The sequence below is a fragment of the Stegostoma tigrinum genome, chromosome 5 (assembly GCF_030684315.1).
Source record: "Stegostoma tigrinum isolate sSteTig4 chromosome 5, sSteTig4.hap1, whole genome shotgun sequence".
In the NCBI taxonomy this organism is placed as follows: domain Eukaryota; kingdom Metazoa; phylum Chordata; class Chondrichthyes; order Orectolobiformes; family Stegostomatidae; genus Stegostoma; species Stegostoma tigrinum.
In genome coordinates, this window is record NC_081358.1 from 74658253 (window position 1) to 74673121 (window position 14869).

Genomic DNA, 14869 nt, shown 5'->3' on the forward strand with positions numbered 1-14869 from the left:
TGCTGCATGACTCCACGATTTAAGACTTTTTCTGTATGCCTCAGTTGGAAAATGTTTTGTGCCATTACTGCAGCATTTGTAGACAGAAGGATGCTGTCGCCAATTCTCTTTCCTTTGATTGTTTAAGTGTTTAGTTTACGCAGTAGAGGATCAATCATTATTGAGTTTCAACAAAAAAAGACTCTTGCTTTAACAACATGAGGCCAATATGCACAACATTGCCTGATAGCACTTAAATACAAGTCTTACTAACTTGGTAAGGGGTTCTTTTGGCGCAGTGGTGGTGCCCCTGCCTCTGAGCCAAAAAATCTGAGTTCAATCTCCAATCATGCTAAAGGTATATCACAACATATCTGAACAGGTCGGTTTCAATCATTCTTTTTCTGAGATAACTGTTTAGGTTTCTTGCAGCATAGCAGTAGTATCCCTATGTTTGAGTCTGAAGGCTTGGGTTCAAGTCCCACCTGTACCAGAGATACACGTTTACATTTCACTGAGGATGTGCACTGAAAATCAAGCACTGTTATTCCCTGACTCATCACAAAAGTTAAAGATTTTGAAAAGTATGCAGAATTCCCCAGGTTACTTGATTTTTATACTCAATTGACAGAAAGTGTGGACCAGATTTCTGTCCTTAACTAGACTTAACATTTATGAGAAATAAGTATACTCTAGCTACAGGTAAATAATTGTGAACTGTTGGTTTATAACTACTACTTATAACAGCAATCCCCTTACAAACTCGCTTTACACACACATAGACAGCGAAAAAAAGGGTGCTATGGACGTAGGGGTAAAAGTGGGAAAGCAGTCCAGTGGTCCCTGCTCACAGGGTTTAATGAAATGATTCTTGTGCTGATCAGAACAGTACTTCTCAATATTCCTTCTCTGTTGCATTCACTTAGTTACAGGACGCACTGGGCGTCTGATACGCCCTTATGAAAATGTCTCTGATGTATTAATTAAAAGTCACAACTTATAGCTACTGTTGAAGGAAAAACAAACTGATTTTCATCAGTCTTAAAGTCTTGTTTCTTTACTGCAGGGAGACAGCTTCTGAGTCTGTTGAAATAGGTCTGGGTCATAGACGCAAGCTGTTCAGCTCCATGGGAGTCACGTGGTTGTTGGCATGCAGAAGACTTTCATCACGCACTCACAGACCCATCAGCTACTTACTACTGGCTGAATCTCCTATTGTGCACAGTCCTTTGATCCAGTTCATCTGCAAACCATCTATTCATGTTGAACCAGCAGCTGGGCAAACAGTGCTTAAAATGAGTGCCAGGTTAATTGCAGTCAAAACTGTAATAATCCTTCAACAATTTTTTTCCTATTTCAGTACACAATCAAAAATATGGAAAAAATATTAAGTCACAGTCTTTACATGTGTCATAAGAAGTCTGAACAAGTTGTTTAAAAATATTTACACTAGTTTGTTTGACATTGTTACTAAGAGTATGAAGACCACGTGATCCTAAATGGTCTGCTTTAACCCTGTACAAGCCAGCTTGACATCATAAGATTGGGTGGAAATAAATGCAACCTTCATCATTAACCCTTTCAGGACCATTACCTTATATAGCAATAACTTGCTGGAATTGCAAGCTTATAAATGTGGTAAAGATACTAGGCTACCTGAGATTAAGGACACAGCAGCCTGTTTGCTTGACACCAATCAAGCATGCTAATCATCCCCCTACTTCTTGCCAAAGTACAGTGGCAGAATATGTACCATCTACAAGGCGTGCTGCAGAAACTCACCAAGACTCTTTTGGCAGCACTTCCAAACCTACGACCTCCATCATCTCAGCAGACAAGGGCATTAGATGCATGGTAAAACCTTTAAGTTCACCTGCAAGCCAAAAATTATCTTGACTTGGAATAATATTGCTGCTCCTTCACTGTCTCTGGGTCAAAATCCTGTAACTCAATACCTAACAGCACTGTGGGTGTAACAACACTGCATGGACTAAAGCAGTTTAACAAGCTGGATCACGGCCACTTTTTCAAGGCATTTAAAGACTGGCAAAACATGCTGGCCTAATCAGCAATGCCCATAGCCTGTCAAAGGGAAAAAAATTTGACTTTAGCAAATGTTGCAAACAACAATCTATCTTCTTAATCGATGTTCATTAAATTTATAAAGAAACAGAGCTAAATGGAGAGGAAAGGGTAACAGTAGTTGGATAGTTTGATTGGAATTGAAGTAACAATTATGGAATCATTAAGAGGATACTTCCTTATGCTTCTGTGATTAGTTTAATGGACGGTTCATATGCAAGTCCAGCAAGTTCTTAAATATAGTGGAAAGGCTAAGGGCGAAGTACATTTATACATAAACAAATATTGGAGCAGGCTGAATGGACCCCTAATGTCTGGACATTTGTCATTCATTCTCTGAAATTACTGGCCACATTATGCATTATTAATAGTGCACATCATTAATACTTTATTACTCTTCTAGTAAGATCCAGTAAAATACTGTATCATGGAACTTTTGTTAATCTGGATCTTATTGGGAAAATGGCTGATAATTCCTGGTGTGAAAATTTATTTATGTTCACATGAACCACCAATTTCAGAATGAAGTGATACACCGTAAGTTGAAATTTTCAAAACCTGTCACTCAGTTGATGGCTTTGCATGAACACAACCTTACTATTAATCTTCTTATTGCTTTTCAGGACCCCAGACCCCTAAAAATTAGAAATACTAGACCTAGACCTTAGAAATTCAAAGTTATTTCGCCACCTACAAGGAACACCACAGGAGATCACCAGCAGGTTCAAGAACAACTTCTTTCTGATAAATGGACTCTCTAACTTCAAAATAATGCTGATCTTGCTAATGTTGATCTTGCCTGGCACATACCCTGTGTGATGTAACTTCTATGCCTCTGGCTAGTTTTTTCTTTCTCACCTTATGATCTTAATGTCCTTGCTTATATGATTTGCCTAGACTGCTCATAAACAAAAATTTCCACTGTACTTCGATACACATGAAAATAAAATCAATCAAGAACAACCAGTCTAAATAAACTGGTTCAATATTTAGATAAAATATTCATGAAGGCATTGAAATTAACAGGAAATATTAGCAAATGGTTTAGTAAGATAAAACATTATAATTAGGCTGTGTCAACAGGTATTAGCTTCTTCAGAAAATAATCAGATCGAAAATAAAATTTGAAATTAATTTTCAGATCATCAAGCACTGCTGCATGCTATTTGACATTACCCTTAAACAGATGAAAAATTCCACGAATGTGCCCTCAGCCAAGAAGTATTCTCTTTCCACAGTAATGGTCTATCAATTCTAATGTGTGAAACCTCATAAACATAAATATTGCAAAGAAAAATTAAATAGGCCATGTTGAACCAGTGGATACAATGAATGATTCAGCATTTTCTATTTTGTGAAATGACATCCCTTTGGCTGATTTAATACTGTGCTCAATTTATACTTTCATCTACATTTTAGCTGAAATGCATATAGAATATCCTTTATTGTTACATATACTCCATTGTAGAAGTACAATGAAAAGCTTTTACAATGTCTGCCTCTTGTGGCGTCATCTTAGGTCCAAGTACCAAGCGATAAATTGTGGGTACAAAAAGGGAATGAAAAGTAGTTGCATTACTTTACAGAGTTTAAAAAATAAGTTAGAAATAAAACATTCTTAAAGGATTGACATCACATTCAGGTAAAAAATTTCAAACAAATATTACATTATGGCAGCTCAGTGCAGGGGCTCCACACATAGTCTGACCGCCTGTGGCAGACCTCAGTCCAGCAACTCTCCTTGCTTTGCTCCAAGCTTCCGGTTCAACCCATACCAGCACTCAGCTGTGCAGAGATAAGCTCAAGACTGCCTACCCTACGCCGGTCTCTGTCCAGGACCTGCTGCCTGCGTGCTGCTCCAGGGCTGTTTCCCCACATGCTGCCCCAGGGCTTGTTTCCCATGCTGTTCCAGGACTTGCTCCACACATGTTGCTCCAGGACCCACAGCCCTTGCAGCCCAAGACTCTGGGATTATACAAATCTGTGATCATAAAAGATATTCCTTTATGTTAGATAACAAGGTATAGAGCTGGATGAACACAGCAGGCCAGGTAGCATCAGAGGAGCAGGAAATTTTCTAAAGAAGGGTCCAGACCTGAAACATCAGCTTTCCTGCTCCTCTGATGCTGCTTGGCCAGCTGTGTTCATCCAGCTCTACACCTTGTTATCACTACGTCATTTTGAAGTGTCTTCTCTCTCACTTGCCTTCCACTCATTGAGTCTGCAGTTTCAAGAGCTACCCACCATCTATTATATTATATCCTTCTTTATTATGTAACTGATGTAAGACTCACAGGACTAGGAACAACATGCAATCACTATCTACAGTATTTATTGGGACAGGAACATATGTGTACTCCACAAGCACCTGAGGCATGGTTACTAAGTTCGCTGATGACACCAAAATTGGTGGTATAGTGGGCAGTGAAGAGGGTTATCTAAGATTACAAAAAGATCTTGATCAATTGGGTCGATGGGCTGAGGAATGGCAGATGGAGTTTAATTTGGATAACTGTTGCATTTTGGTAACACAAACAAGGACAGGACTTATACAATTAATGGTAGGGCACTGGGTAGAGTTGTAGAACAGAGACGTAGGGGTTCAGGTATATATTCTTTGAAATTTGCATCACAGGTACACAGGGTGGCAAAGAAGGTATTTAGCATGTTTACCTTCATTGCTCAGACCTTTGAGTGTGTGAGTTGGGATGTCATGGTGAGATTGTACAGGACATTGATGAGGTTTCTTTTGGAGTACTGTGTGCAGTTCTGGTCGCTGTGCTATAGGAAGGATATTATTAAACTGGACACGGTTCAGAAAATATGTACCAGGATGATGCTAGGATTAGAGGGTTTGAGATATAAAAATAGACTGGAAAGACTGGGACTTTTTTCACTGGACAGTAGGAAGTTGAGGGGTGACCTTATTAAGGTCTATGAAATCACGAGGCGCATAAATAGCTGAATGACAGGGGTCTTTTCCCTGGGTGGGGGAATTTCAAAACTAGGGAGCGTATTTTCAGGTGAGAGGAGAAAGATTTGAAAAGGACATGGGAGCGATTGTTTTTATACCAAGTGGTTTGTGTGTGGGATGACCTACCAGAGAAATTGATGGATGTGAGTATGGTTACAATGTTTAAAAAGACATTTGATAAGTTCGTCAGTAGGAAGTGTTTGGAAGGATATGTGTTCAATTGAAAAGAAGAGATGGTAACTTAGACGTAAAGTCACTGAACGAGTAATACGGAGGCCAAAGCTCTGGGAATGTGTTCAAATCCTACCATGGTACTGGCATAATTTAAATCCAATTAATAAAACCAGAAAATCCTTAGTTTTAGTAACCATGAAATTATTATTAGTTGTTGGTGAACCAATGTGTTTTAGAGAAGGAAATCTGCCATTCTTACCTAGTCTGGCCTCACTTACATGAGAATCCAAACCTCTCATAATGTGGTTGACTATTATCTGCTCTCACGGATTGGTGCAATAATTTCTGGCCTTGTCAGTGACAGCTATATCCCTTCAACTGACTGCGGAAGTACAATGTGGTCAGTCAGCTCAACGGCTGGTTTGCACTGCAGAACAACACCAACAATGTGTGTTCAATTCCCACTGTGGCTGAAATTGCCAGGAAGGACTCTCTTTCTCTGTGTCTTCCCTCACCTAAGGCATGGTTACTCTCAGATTAAACCACCACCAGTCACCACTCTCTAATAAGAGAGCAGCCCATGGTCTGGTAGGCCTTTGGTGACTTTAGCTTTACCTTACATGTGAGGTTGAATACTTTGATGGATAATAGAGAGTAACCAAACATTATTTTATGAGGGAGGACTGCAGAATGTTATATTATTGTATCACAAAAGTTAGAGTACAGCAAGTAATAAGGAAGCCAATTGCTTACAAAAACAGAAACTGCTGGAAAACTCAGATCAAGCAGCAACTGTGAAGAGAAAGTAGAGTTAACGTTTCAGGTCCAGTGACCCTTCATCAGTGTGGAAGTTCTGCAGTTCTGAGCTGACAGAGTTTCTGATTTCCAGCATCTGCAGTTCTTTGGGGTTTTTCTCATTAAGCCAATTGCTTATTGGACTCCATTGAGGAAATCTTGTTTTGAACTGTGCAGGAAATTGAAGGAACCATACTGGAATTGCCGATCACGGTTTTAATTTCTTTATTAGGGAGGGATATATTTGCATTGGAAACACTCCAGAAATTGACTCCTGTGAAGAGGGGGTTTCTTATGAGGAGAGAGTGAGAAAGTTGAGGTTATTCACATTGAGTTTATAAGAATGAGGGGTGACATAATTAAAGCATGTAAGATTCTGAGGGGATGTGGCATGGGAGATGCTGAGAGGATGTGGGTTGCACTTTGAACATAAAAGACAACTATATTTATGACCGAGACAAGAAGTGATTTATTTTCTTTTCTGAGAATCGGTAATCTTTGAAATTCATTCTTGCAGAGAGCATTGGTGGCTGTGATTGAATAGGCTGAACTGGGAAGATTTTTAATTCCTAAGAGTCCACAGTTTGGGATGGGTGGGCAACATTGTGAAAATATTATGAAAGCTTTGTCAGTTTTGTGCCTATTTTTATAAATTCTACACCAGCACTTGTTGCTCATCACTAAATTGCCCAGAAGGCAGTTGAACCAACCACATTGCTTTGGGTTTGGAGTCACACATAGGCCAGACCAGGTAAGGTTGGTTGTCTCCTATCCTGAAGGACATTCATGGGCCAGTTGGGTTTTTCCCGTATTGGATAATGGCTTCATGGTCATCCTTCGGCTCTTAATTCTAGCTTCTTATTAAACCCTCATCCCCAGAAATTTGGAGATATTAAGGTGTAAAGCTGGATGAACACAGCAGACCAAGCAGCACATGAGGAACAGGAAAGCTGATGTTTCGGACCTAGACACTTCTTCCAAAATTTCTGAAGAAGGGTCGAGGCCCAAAACATCAGCCTTCCTGTTCCTCTGATACTGCTTGGCCTGCTGTGTTCATCCAGCTTTACACCATATTATCTCTATACCTTGGTATCTCAGATTCTCCAGCATCTGCAGTTCCTAATATCACTCCCCAGAAAATTACCTGGTCTTTGGATTAAAAGCTCAGCAATACCACCACTAGATCACTATCACCCTGAATCGCTTTTACTGCGATTCATTATGCTCCTGTTACAACTGCATTAAGTTTATTAAATGGGATGACAGGCTCAATTTCAAAAATCCCTTTTAACAAGATGCTGATTGCTGTTACATTCAGAACTGTGAAGACCCAAAAGGTTTATGGAATTGTAAAAGCTGTAGCAAAAATCCTATATTTAGTAGGCCAGTCGAAGAGGCATGTGCATTCCGAGCAAATGGGCATAGGGCACTGATCCATGCCCACACTGTCGACTCAACAAACCTCACAACGGTGCCCTTCGAAAAAACATTCAGAAAGTACCAGGCTTGTTTTGATTGGTGGGCCGGAGATGGGCGGTCCTTGCCTATGGGGGCTGGTGTTTTGATTGGTGAGTCGGTGGCGGGTGGTGTTTGCCTGCAGAACTGCTGTTTTGATTGGTGAGCGGCGGTGGTGGACCCTGCCTGGTGTTTTGAATGGTGAACCAATTGTGATGGGCGGTCCAAGCCGGTGGGGCCAGTGTTTTGATTGGCGTGCCGGCGGAGGGCGGTGCCTGATTGCGAGCGCGCTCCGGGTGTCGGTTGGCGGGCGGTTAGGAGCGCGTGATGAAGGACGAGCCGATGTTGAGTATGATTCAAGTCAGTGGTCAAACTGAGGCAAGGTCTGACCAATTTCTGTAAGAGAATTAAATTTGTGATTTTCATCAGTGTTAGGAGCTAGAGTAATCCAAAGATCACGAATCAAGAGTGGGTCGTCTGCTGTGAGGTACCCGTTTATGGGTATATTTCGAAGAAATTAGTGTTGGCGTTAAGTTGGCCATGGGATGTGCGGAATGTGATTGGCCTCATCAAAACCGGTTCAGTACATGCAAAAATTTAAAAATATTTCATTGAGAGTCATTTAGCGGGACTTTTCGGTTGGACTACATCCTTCTTGTCTGAATAGGATTAAGCACTGCAGCTACCAGGAGGAAGTGAGCGAAGGCTTATCTATTAAGAAACTAACTTGTCCATTGAGACGTCTGAGAGATATATTGAGACAGTCAGTCGTTTTTTCACGGGCTTTAGCCATTTATGAATCAAAAATCCACTGATAATCCGAGGGTTGTTGATTGAACTTAATCCCATTTACTCAATTGAGCTCAATTACCAACTGATCATCCTTTCAATTCATGTCATCTCATGTGAAAACTCGTCGACACGGTGGAGCTTGTTTTTAGATGTCTTTGCTCATTTGAGGCTTTTTCCATCCAACTGGGAATCAAGAACTGCCTATTTAAAGTTAGATGCATTTGACAAGTTAATGTAAAGGAATTACATATTCAAATTTGAATTCTGAAAAATATGTGAATTTCGGTAGAAGGATGTTTAGACTCTACTGGCTCTAAAAAATGCAAGATGTCAACCTGTCTGGAGATGCTCTTTCAAAGGTCATTATGGTGGGAGACTCCAATGTAGGTAAAACTGCCATATTAAAGAGATTAACTGAGGACAATTTCCATGCTTCATTCATACCCACAATAGGCAAGTATTGTCATACAAATCTGGAAGAGCTGATCTCCATAAGACTTCAAAAATTCCTATTTTAAGAGTTACCCAAGATGTCAGAATTAAGCTAATTGGGGGAAAGAAAGATAATGTCAGTTTTCTTTTCCCAAAAATGAGTGGTAGTGCTAGGTAGGTATCAAGATAATAGATGGCTGGTCTCCTTAGTTTTGCAAGGCTAATCACTCCCAAACTTAATACATTGTGTATAAGTAACAAGAAAGTGGACCACAAGATGGTATGAAATGGAATGGGAATCTATTATGACACTGTTCTAGTCTCTCACTTAGCTGCCCGAGAAAATACCGCAACATTTATCAACTACAAATGGCTTCACGTGAGTCCCAGCAGCCGAGATCATCCAACTGCACTTGGAACATTTTCTTGAACCCCAATTACATAGAATGAGCAACCTGAACAGCAGTAGTTTTCTGAATCTCATGCTTTCTCTCACTCGTTTAACTAGGAGAGTTGATCAGGAGAAGCCAGTGGAAGAAGTCATTCTGAAGGCTCTCAACAAAGTCCCATTTATGGGATTAATGTGTAATATTAAAGTGCATGGGATTAGGGGTGTTGTAGTGAGATAGACAGAAAATTGGTTCGTAGATAGGAAACAAAAAGTAGCGATAAATCGTTTTTTTTTCTTGAATGGTAGGCAGTGACTATTGGGGTTCTGCAGAGATCAGTACTATGACTCCCAGCTGTTTACAATATATGCTAATGATTTATATTAGGAGCTCTATTTCAAAATTTGCAGATATCACAGCTGAGTGGAATGATAAGCTGTTAAGAGGATATACAGATATTGCATTGTGATTTGGATAGTGAATGGCCACATGCATGGCAGGTACAGTATAATGGGGATAAATGTGAGGTAATCCACTTCAGTAGCAGAAATTGGAAGGCAGATGATTATTTGAATGGCTGTATTTTGAGAGAGAGGGGAACATTCAACAAGTTCTCGGTGTCCTCGTGTACCAGTTGCTGAAAGTAACAAGTACACCAAGGAAAGCCAAACTGTATGTTGGCCCTCATAGTGAGAGGACTCAAGTTCAAGACAAGGATGACTTGATGCAATTATACAGGGCCTTGTGAGGCCACAGTGCAGATTAGGTCTCCTTACTGAGGAAGGATGTTCTTGCAATAGAGAGAATAATGATGAATGATTCATTTTCATATATTTTGAAGATACAGTGAAAAGTGTTTTGTCGCCACAATGCAGTGCCATTTTGAGTTATAATGAAGTAGAAATAAATTACTTAAATGAAAATTCATCTTCTGTTCAAATTGGGGTCTCAAGCACAACTTCAGGGCTTCTGTGAGGTCTCCGCAAGGTGTTCCAGTCCTCAAGGAGTCCTGCTGTAGGAACACCAATGCTAATGACCCAGGAGATCCTGGCTCTGCTTCCAGCCACTGCTTCCTCCACACTGCCAAGAGCCCAGCTTCTGGGTCTACCAACACCAGTAGTCCCTGCTTTGGGCAATGCCACTGCCAGGATTTCAGTCTCTGGGCCTGCTGCTCTGACGAGTCCCTGCTCCAGTTACTGCCACCACCAAAAATCCAGGCTCTGGACATACTGTGGCCAGGAGTCCCTGCTTAGGGTAGTACCATCACTGCACCCCACCTCTCACTCGCTCTCTCTCTCTCTCTCTCTCTCTCTCTCTCTCTCTCTCTCTCTCTCTCTCTCTCTCTCTCTCCCCCCCCCCCCCCCCCCCCCCCCCCAAGCAACTGTACAGGCTCAGGCCTGGCAGCCCAGACTCTGGACCTACCTCCACCACCAGTTTCCAGGCCTATCGCTGCCAGGAGTCCTGATCCTCACCAGCAGTGCTCTAGGCACCGCTTTGGCTCAAGGATGAAGTAGAGAAAGAAAAAAGGCAGAGTACAGCATTGTTTTACCAAATTGCTTTCCAGATTGCTTGACTACCATTTGAGGAGAGATTGAAGTGGTTAAGATTGTAGTCGCTGGAGTTCACAAGAATGAGGGGCATCTTATAGATACCTATAAATCTCTAGCAGGACTAGACAGGAAGGATGTTCCCAATGGTGGGTGAGTCCAGCACCAAGCATCATAGTTTAAACGAAAAGGGGTAAATGTTTTAGGACTGAGACAAGGAGAAATTTCTTCACCCATAGAGTGCTGAGTCTGTGGACTTCATTACTACAGAAATTGGTAGAGGTCAAAATATGTGCTTTTAAGGATGAGGTATGTGGGAGCGGGGTGCAAGATTAGGGTATTGAGCTTGAAGATTAGCCACGATCATACTGAATGGTGGAGTAGGCTTGAGGGATCAAATGCCTACTCCTGTCTTGAATGTGTGTCACAGATGTAGTTAACGTTGTGACTATAAGATTTACTGTGAACCAACACTGCTATTGAAGTTAGGTGCATTTATTCTTAAAAGGAAAAATGTAGGGTTGAATTTTTATCAGAGATAGTAGGAACTGCAGATGCTGGAGAATCCGAGAAAACAAGGTGTGGCGCTGGATGAACACAGAAGGCCGAGCAGGAAAGCTGACGTTTCGGGCCTAGACCCTTCTTCAGAAATGGGGGAGGGGAAGAGGGTTCTGAAATAAATAGGGAGAGAGGGGGAGGTGGATCAAGGATGGATAGAGGAGAATATAGGTGGAGAGGAAACAGACAAGTTAAAGAGGTGGGGATGGAGCCAGTAAAGGTGAGTGTAGGTAGGGAGGAGATAGGCCAGTCCAGGGAGGATGGACAGATCAAGGGGGCGGGATGAGGTTAGTGGGTAGGAAATGAGGGTGCAGCTTGAGTGGGGGAGGTGAGAGGAAGAACAGGTTAGGGAGGCGGGGACGAACTGGGCTGGTGTTGGGATGCGGTAGGGGGAGGGGAGATTTTGAAGTTTGTGAAGTCCACATTGATACCATTGAGTTGCAGGGTTCCCAAGCGGAATATGAGTTGCTGTTCCTTCAACCTTCAGGTGGCATCGTTGTGGCACTGCAGGAGGCCCAGGATGGACATGTTGTCCGTGGAGTGGGAGGAGGAGTTGAAATGGTTCGCGACTGGGAGGTGCAGTTGTTTATTGCGAACCGAACGTAGGTGTTCTGCAAAGCTGCCCCCAAGCCGCCGCTTGGTTTCCCTGATGTAGAGGAGGCCACAACGGGTACAGCGGATGCAGTATACCACATTAGCAGATGTGCAGGTGAACATCTGCTTGATTTGGAAAGTCTTCTTAGGGCCTAGGACGGGGGTGAGGGAGGAGGTGTGAGGCAGGTGTAGCACTTCCTATGGTTGCAGGGAAAACTGGTGGGGCTGGAGGGGAGTGTGGAGCGGATAAGGGAGTCACGGAGAGAGTGGTCCCTCTAGAAAGCAGACGACGGTGGGGAGGGAAAATGCCTTTGGTGGTGGGGTCATATTGCAGATGGCGGAAGTGTCAGAGGATGATGCGTCGGATCCGGAGGTTGGTGGGGTGGTACGTGAGGACGAGGGGGATTCTTTTTTGGTTGTTATTGCGGCGACGGGGTGTGAGGGATGATTTGTTAATGAGGGATGTCTGCTCATGTGGTGTACTGCTTCCGCTGTACCCGTTGTGGCCTCCACTACATCGGGGAAACCTAACCTGATCTTCCTCTCACCTATCCTCTCCTCCCACTTCAAGCCGCACCTCCATTTCCTTCCTACTAACCTCATCTGCTCCCTTGACCTGTCCGTCCTCCCTGGGCTGACCTAGCTCCTCCCTACCTCCCCACCCACACTCACCTTTACTGGCTCCATCCCTGCTTCTTCAACTTGTCTGTCTCCTCTCCACCTATCTTTTCCTCTATCCATCTTTGATCCGCCTTCCTCCCCTCCCTATTTATTTCAGAACCCTCTTCCCCTCCCCCATTTCTGATGAAGGGTCTAGGCCCGAAACGTCAGTTTTCCTGCTCCTAAGATGCTGCTTGGCCTGCTGTGTTCATCCAGCTCCACACCTTGTTATCTAGGGTTGAATTTTTATTTCCTGGTGTCTCCAACCAGGACAGCTCTGGAACCTTTTTGAGGAAATAGTTCAATTCACTTGCTGTGTCTGGGAGACCTGTTTGACTGACAATGGGCATGCTCCCAAAGTTGGAAGGTCCATAGAAGGCCTTGCAGAACTACGATTGACAGCCCCTGTATTAGTTCTGGGAGGTGTGGATGTAGGTAAGGGAATGAAAGGGTGATTCAGGATGCAAGCACTTTATGAAGGAATTTCTTAAGCATTAAAAAAAATGGTGCCGTAGCTGTTGGAATGTTATTATGCAAGTGGAATCTATAGGATAGCCTTCAGTTACAGTAGCAGTTACTGTAATTGAACAGTTCATAGATCATAGAATCCCTACAGGTCTTTGGCCCAACATGTCCACACCGACCCACAGAGCATCCCACCCACACCCATCCCCCTAATCTACACATCCCTGAACACTACGTTCATTTTAGCATGGCCAATCCACCTACCCAGCAGTTCTTTGGATTGTGGGAGGAAACTGGAGCACCCGGAGGAAACCCACGCAAACATGGGGAGAATGTGCAGACTCCACACGGACAGTCGCCCGAGGGTGGAGTCAAACCTGGGTCCCTGGTGCTGTGAGGCTACAGTGCCAACTATTGAATCACTGTGATTGGATTGACAGAGGAGGTATTTATATACTCCTGACCCTTCTCAATCTGCTATCTTGATTGGTCAGCTGGGCTTTGGCCTCACTGGGGTCCTACCTAATGTCTGAAATTTGACATGACTTCTGACAAGCTTCATCCATCGGCAGTTGAATTGGTTACTTGTGGGCAGGTAAACCTAATAGTTCGCATCAACCCTCAGTAAATAATACCTGAGAAAGAACCATTGTGGTAGACTGCCACGTTGACTAGTAGCGAGAGATTGCAGGTCCACCTATCTCCAGTATTGCCTTCACATCTCATTGAGAATTCATGCCGTAGTGTGACCATATCTTTGAATATCTGACGTTCCAAATCCAAAATTTTTAGTTGTGGTTAATGCTAATGGAAGTCTAATTTGTAGAGCAGCAACGTAATACTTTGCTTTTATGGACCAACTTTACAAGATGGTAGGCTAGGCCTATTTGACACTCAAGAAATGTACTGCTGTCACCACAGCTTAACGTCGATTTGTCTGGTACAAGCAGTAACAAAAATACACCACCAGGGATTCTGCAGAACGTTTCAGGAATGAGAAAATAGACTATATATAGTAAGGAGTAACAAGTGGAAAAGCAATGACAATGCTCTCCTCAGTTACGTGATCAAGGACTGGTTCTGTTTTGACCAGCTTTCAGAGAGAGTTGATTAATGACCAATTCTTTTAATTTATTCATGTGATGTGGGCAATGTTCCTGATATTTTTTGCCTTCTGTACAGATCTCCAAGGTCAGGAGTTCTGTGTCTGGAACTGGAAATCAATGCTCTGAATCGCTTTGGCGTGCTGGGCCTTCGAGTGACCATGCAGCCATGAAGTTTGGAGGGAAAGGTGGATGAGGTGTTGTTCATCATTTGTTGTCTATACCTAACTTAGGGAGCAGGTAGGGTGAGCTGCTTTCTAAAACTGCCTTCTTAAGCTGCCGTAGTCCCTGAGCTGTAGCAGCATCTGGAGTACTGTTAAAAAGGAGTTTCAGGATTTTGACTGAGTGACATTGAAGGAATGGTAATGTAGTTCCAAAATAGGGTGGCATGTGATTTGCAGGATTGTAGCGTGTTCACATGTATTTGCTGTCCTTATCCTTCTCAGGTTTAAACAATGTTGTCAAAGGAGTCTTTGAGACCTACCACAATGCATCATGCAGATTGTACACTTTACTGCTAACTATGTACTGTCGTGGGTAGGTTGTCAGTCAAGCATTTTGTGAAGAAGGGTCCAGACCCGAAACATCAGCTTTCCTGGTCCTCTGATGCTGGTTGGCCTGCTGTGTTCATCTAGCTCTACACCTTGCTATCTCAGACTCCAGCATTGGCAGTTCCTATTATCTCTGTCAGTCAAGCATGATGCTTTGTCCTGGGTGATTTCAAAGCTTCTTGAGTGTTTTTGTAACTGCACACATTCTGACAGGTGGAGAATATTCTGTGTCACTCCTGCTTTGTGCTTTGTAGATGACATTCAGGCAAATGGGAGGTGGCAACTGAGTTATTCACTGGAAAATTCCTAGCCTCTGACC

The 14869-nt window shown here is 42.8% G+C and overlaps 1 protein-coding gene across 1 annotated transcript in view; it reads left to right on the forward strand.

The window, feature by feature from the left end:
* Positions 1-8426: 8426 nt before the first annotated feature.
* LOC125451861 (ras-related protein Rab-10-like) overlaps positions 8427-14869 on the forward strand; it is a 78228-nt gene continuing 71785 nt past the window's right edge. The window contains exon 1 of the mRNA XM_048529539.2: positions 8427-8704. Coding sequence (XP_048385496.1) covers positions 8572-8704 — 133 coding nt within the window. The 5' untranslated portion in view covers positions 8427-8571. The remainder of the gene's footprint in view (positions 8705-14869) is intronic.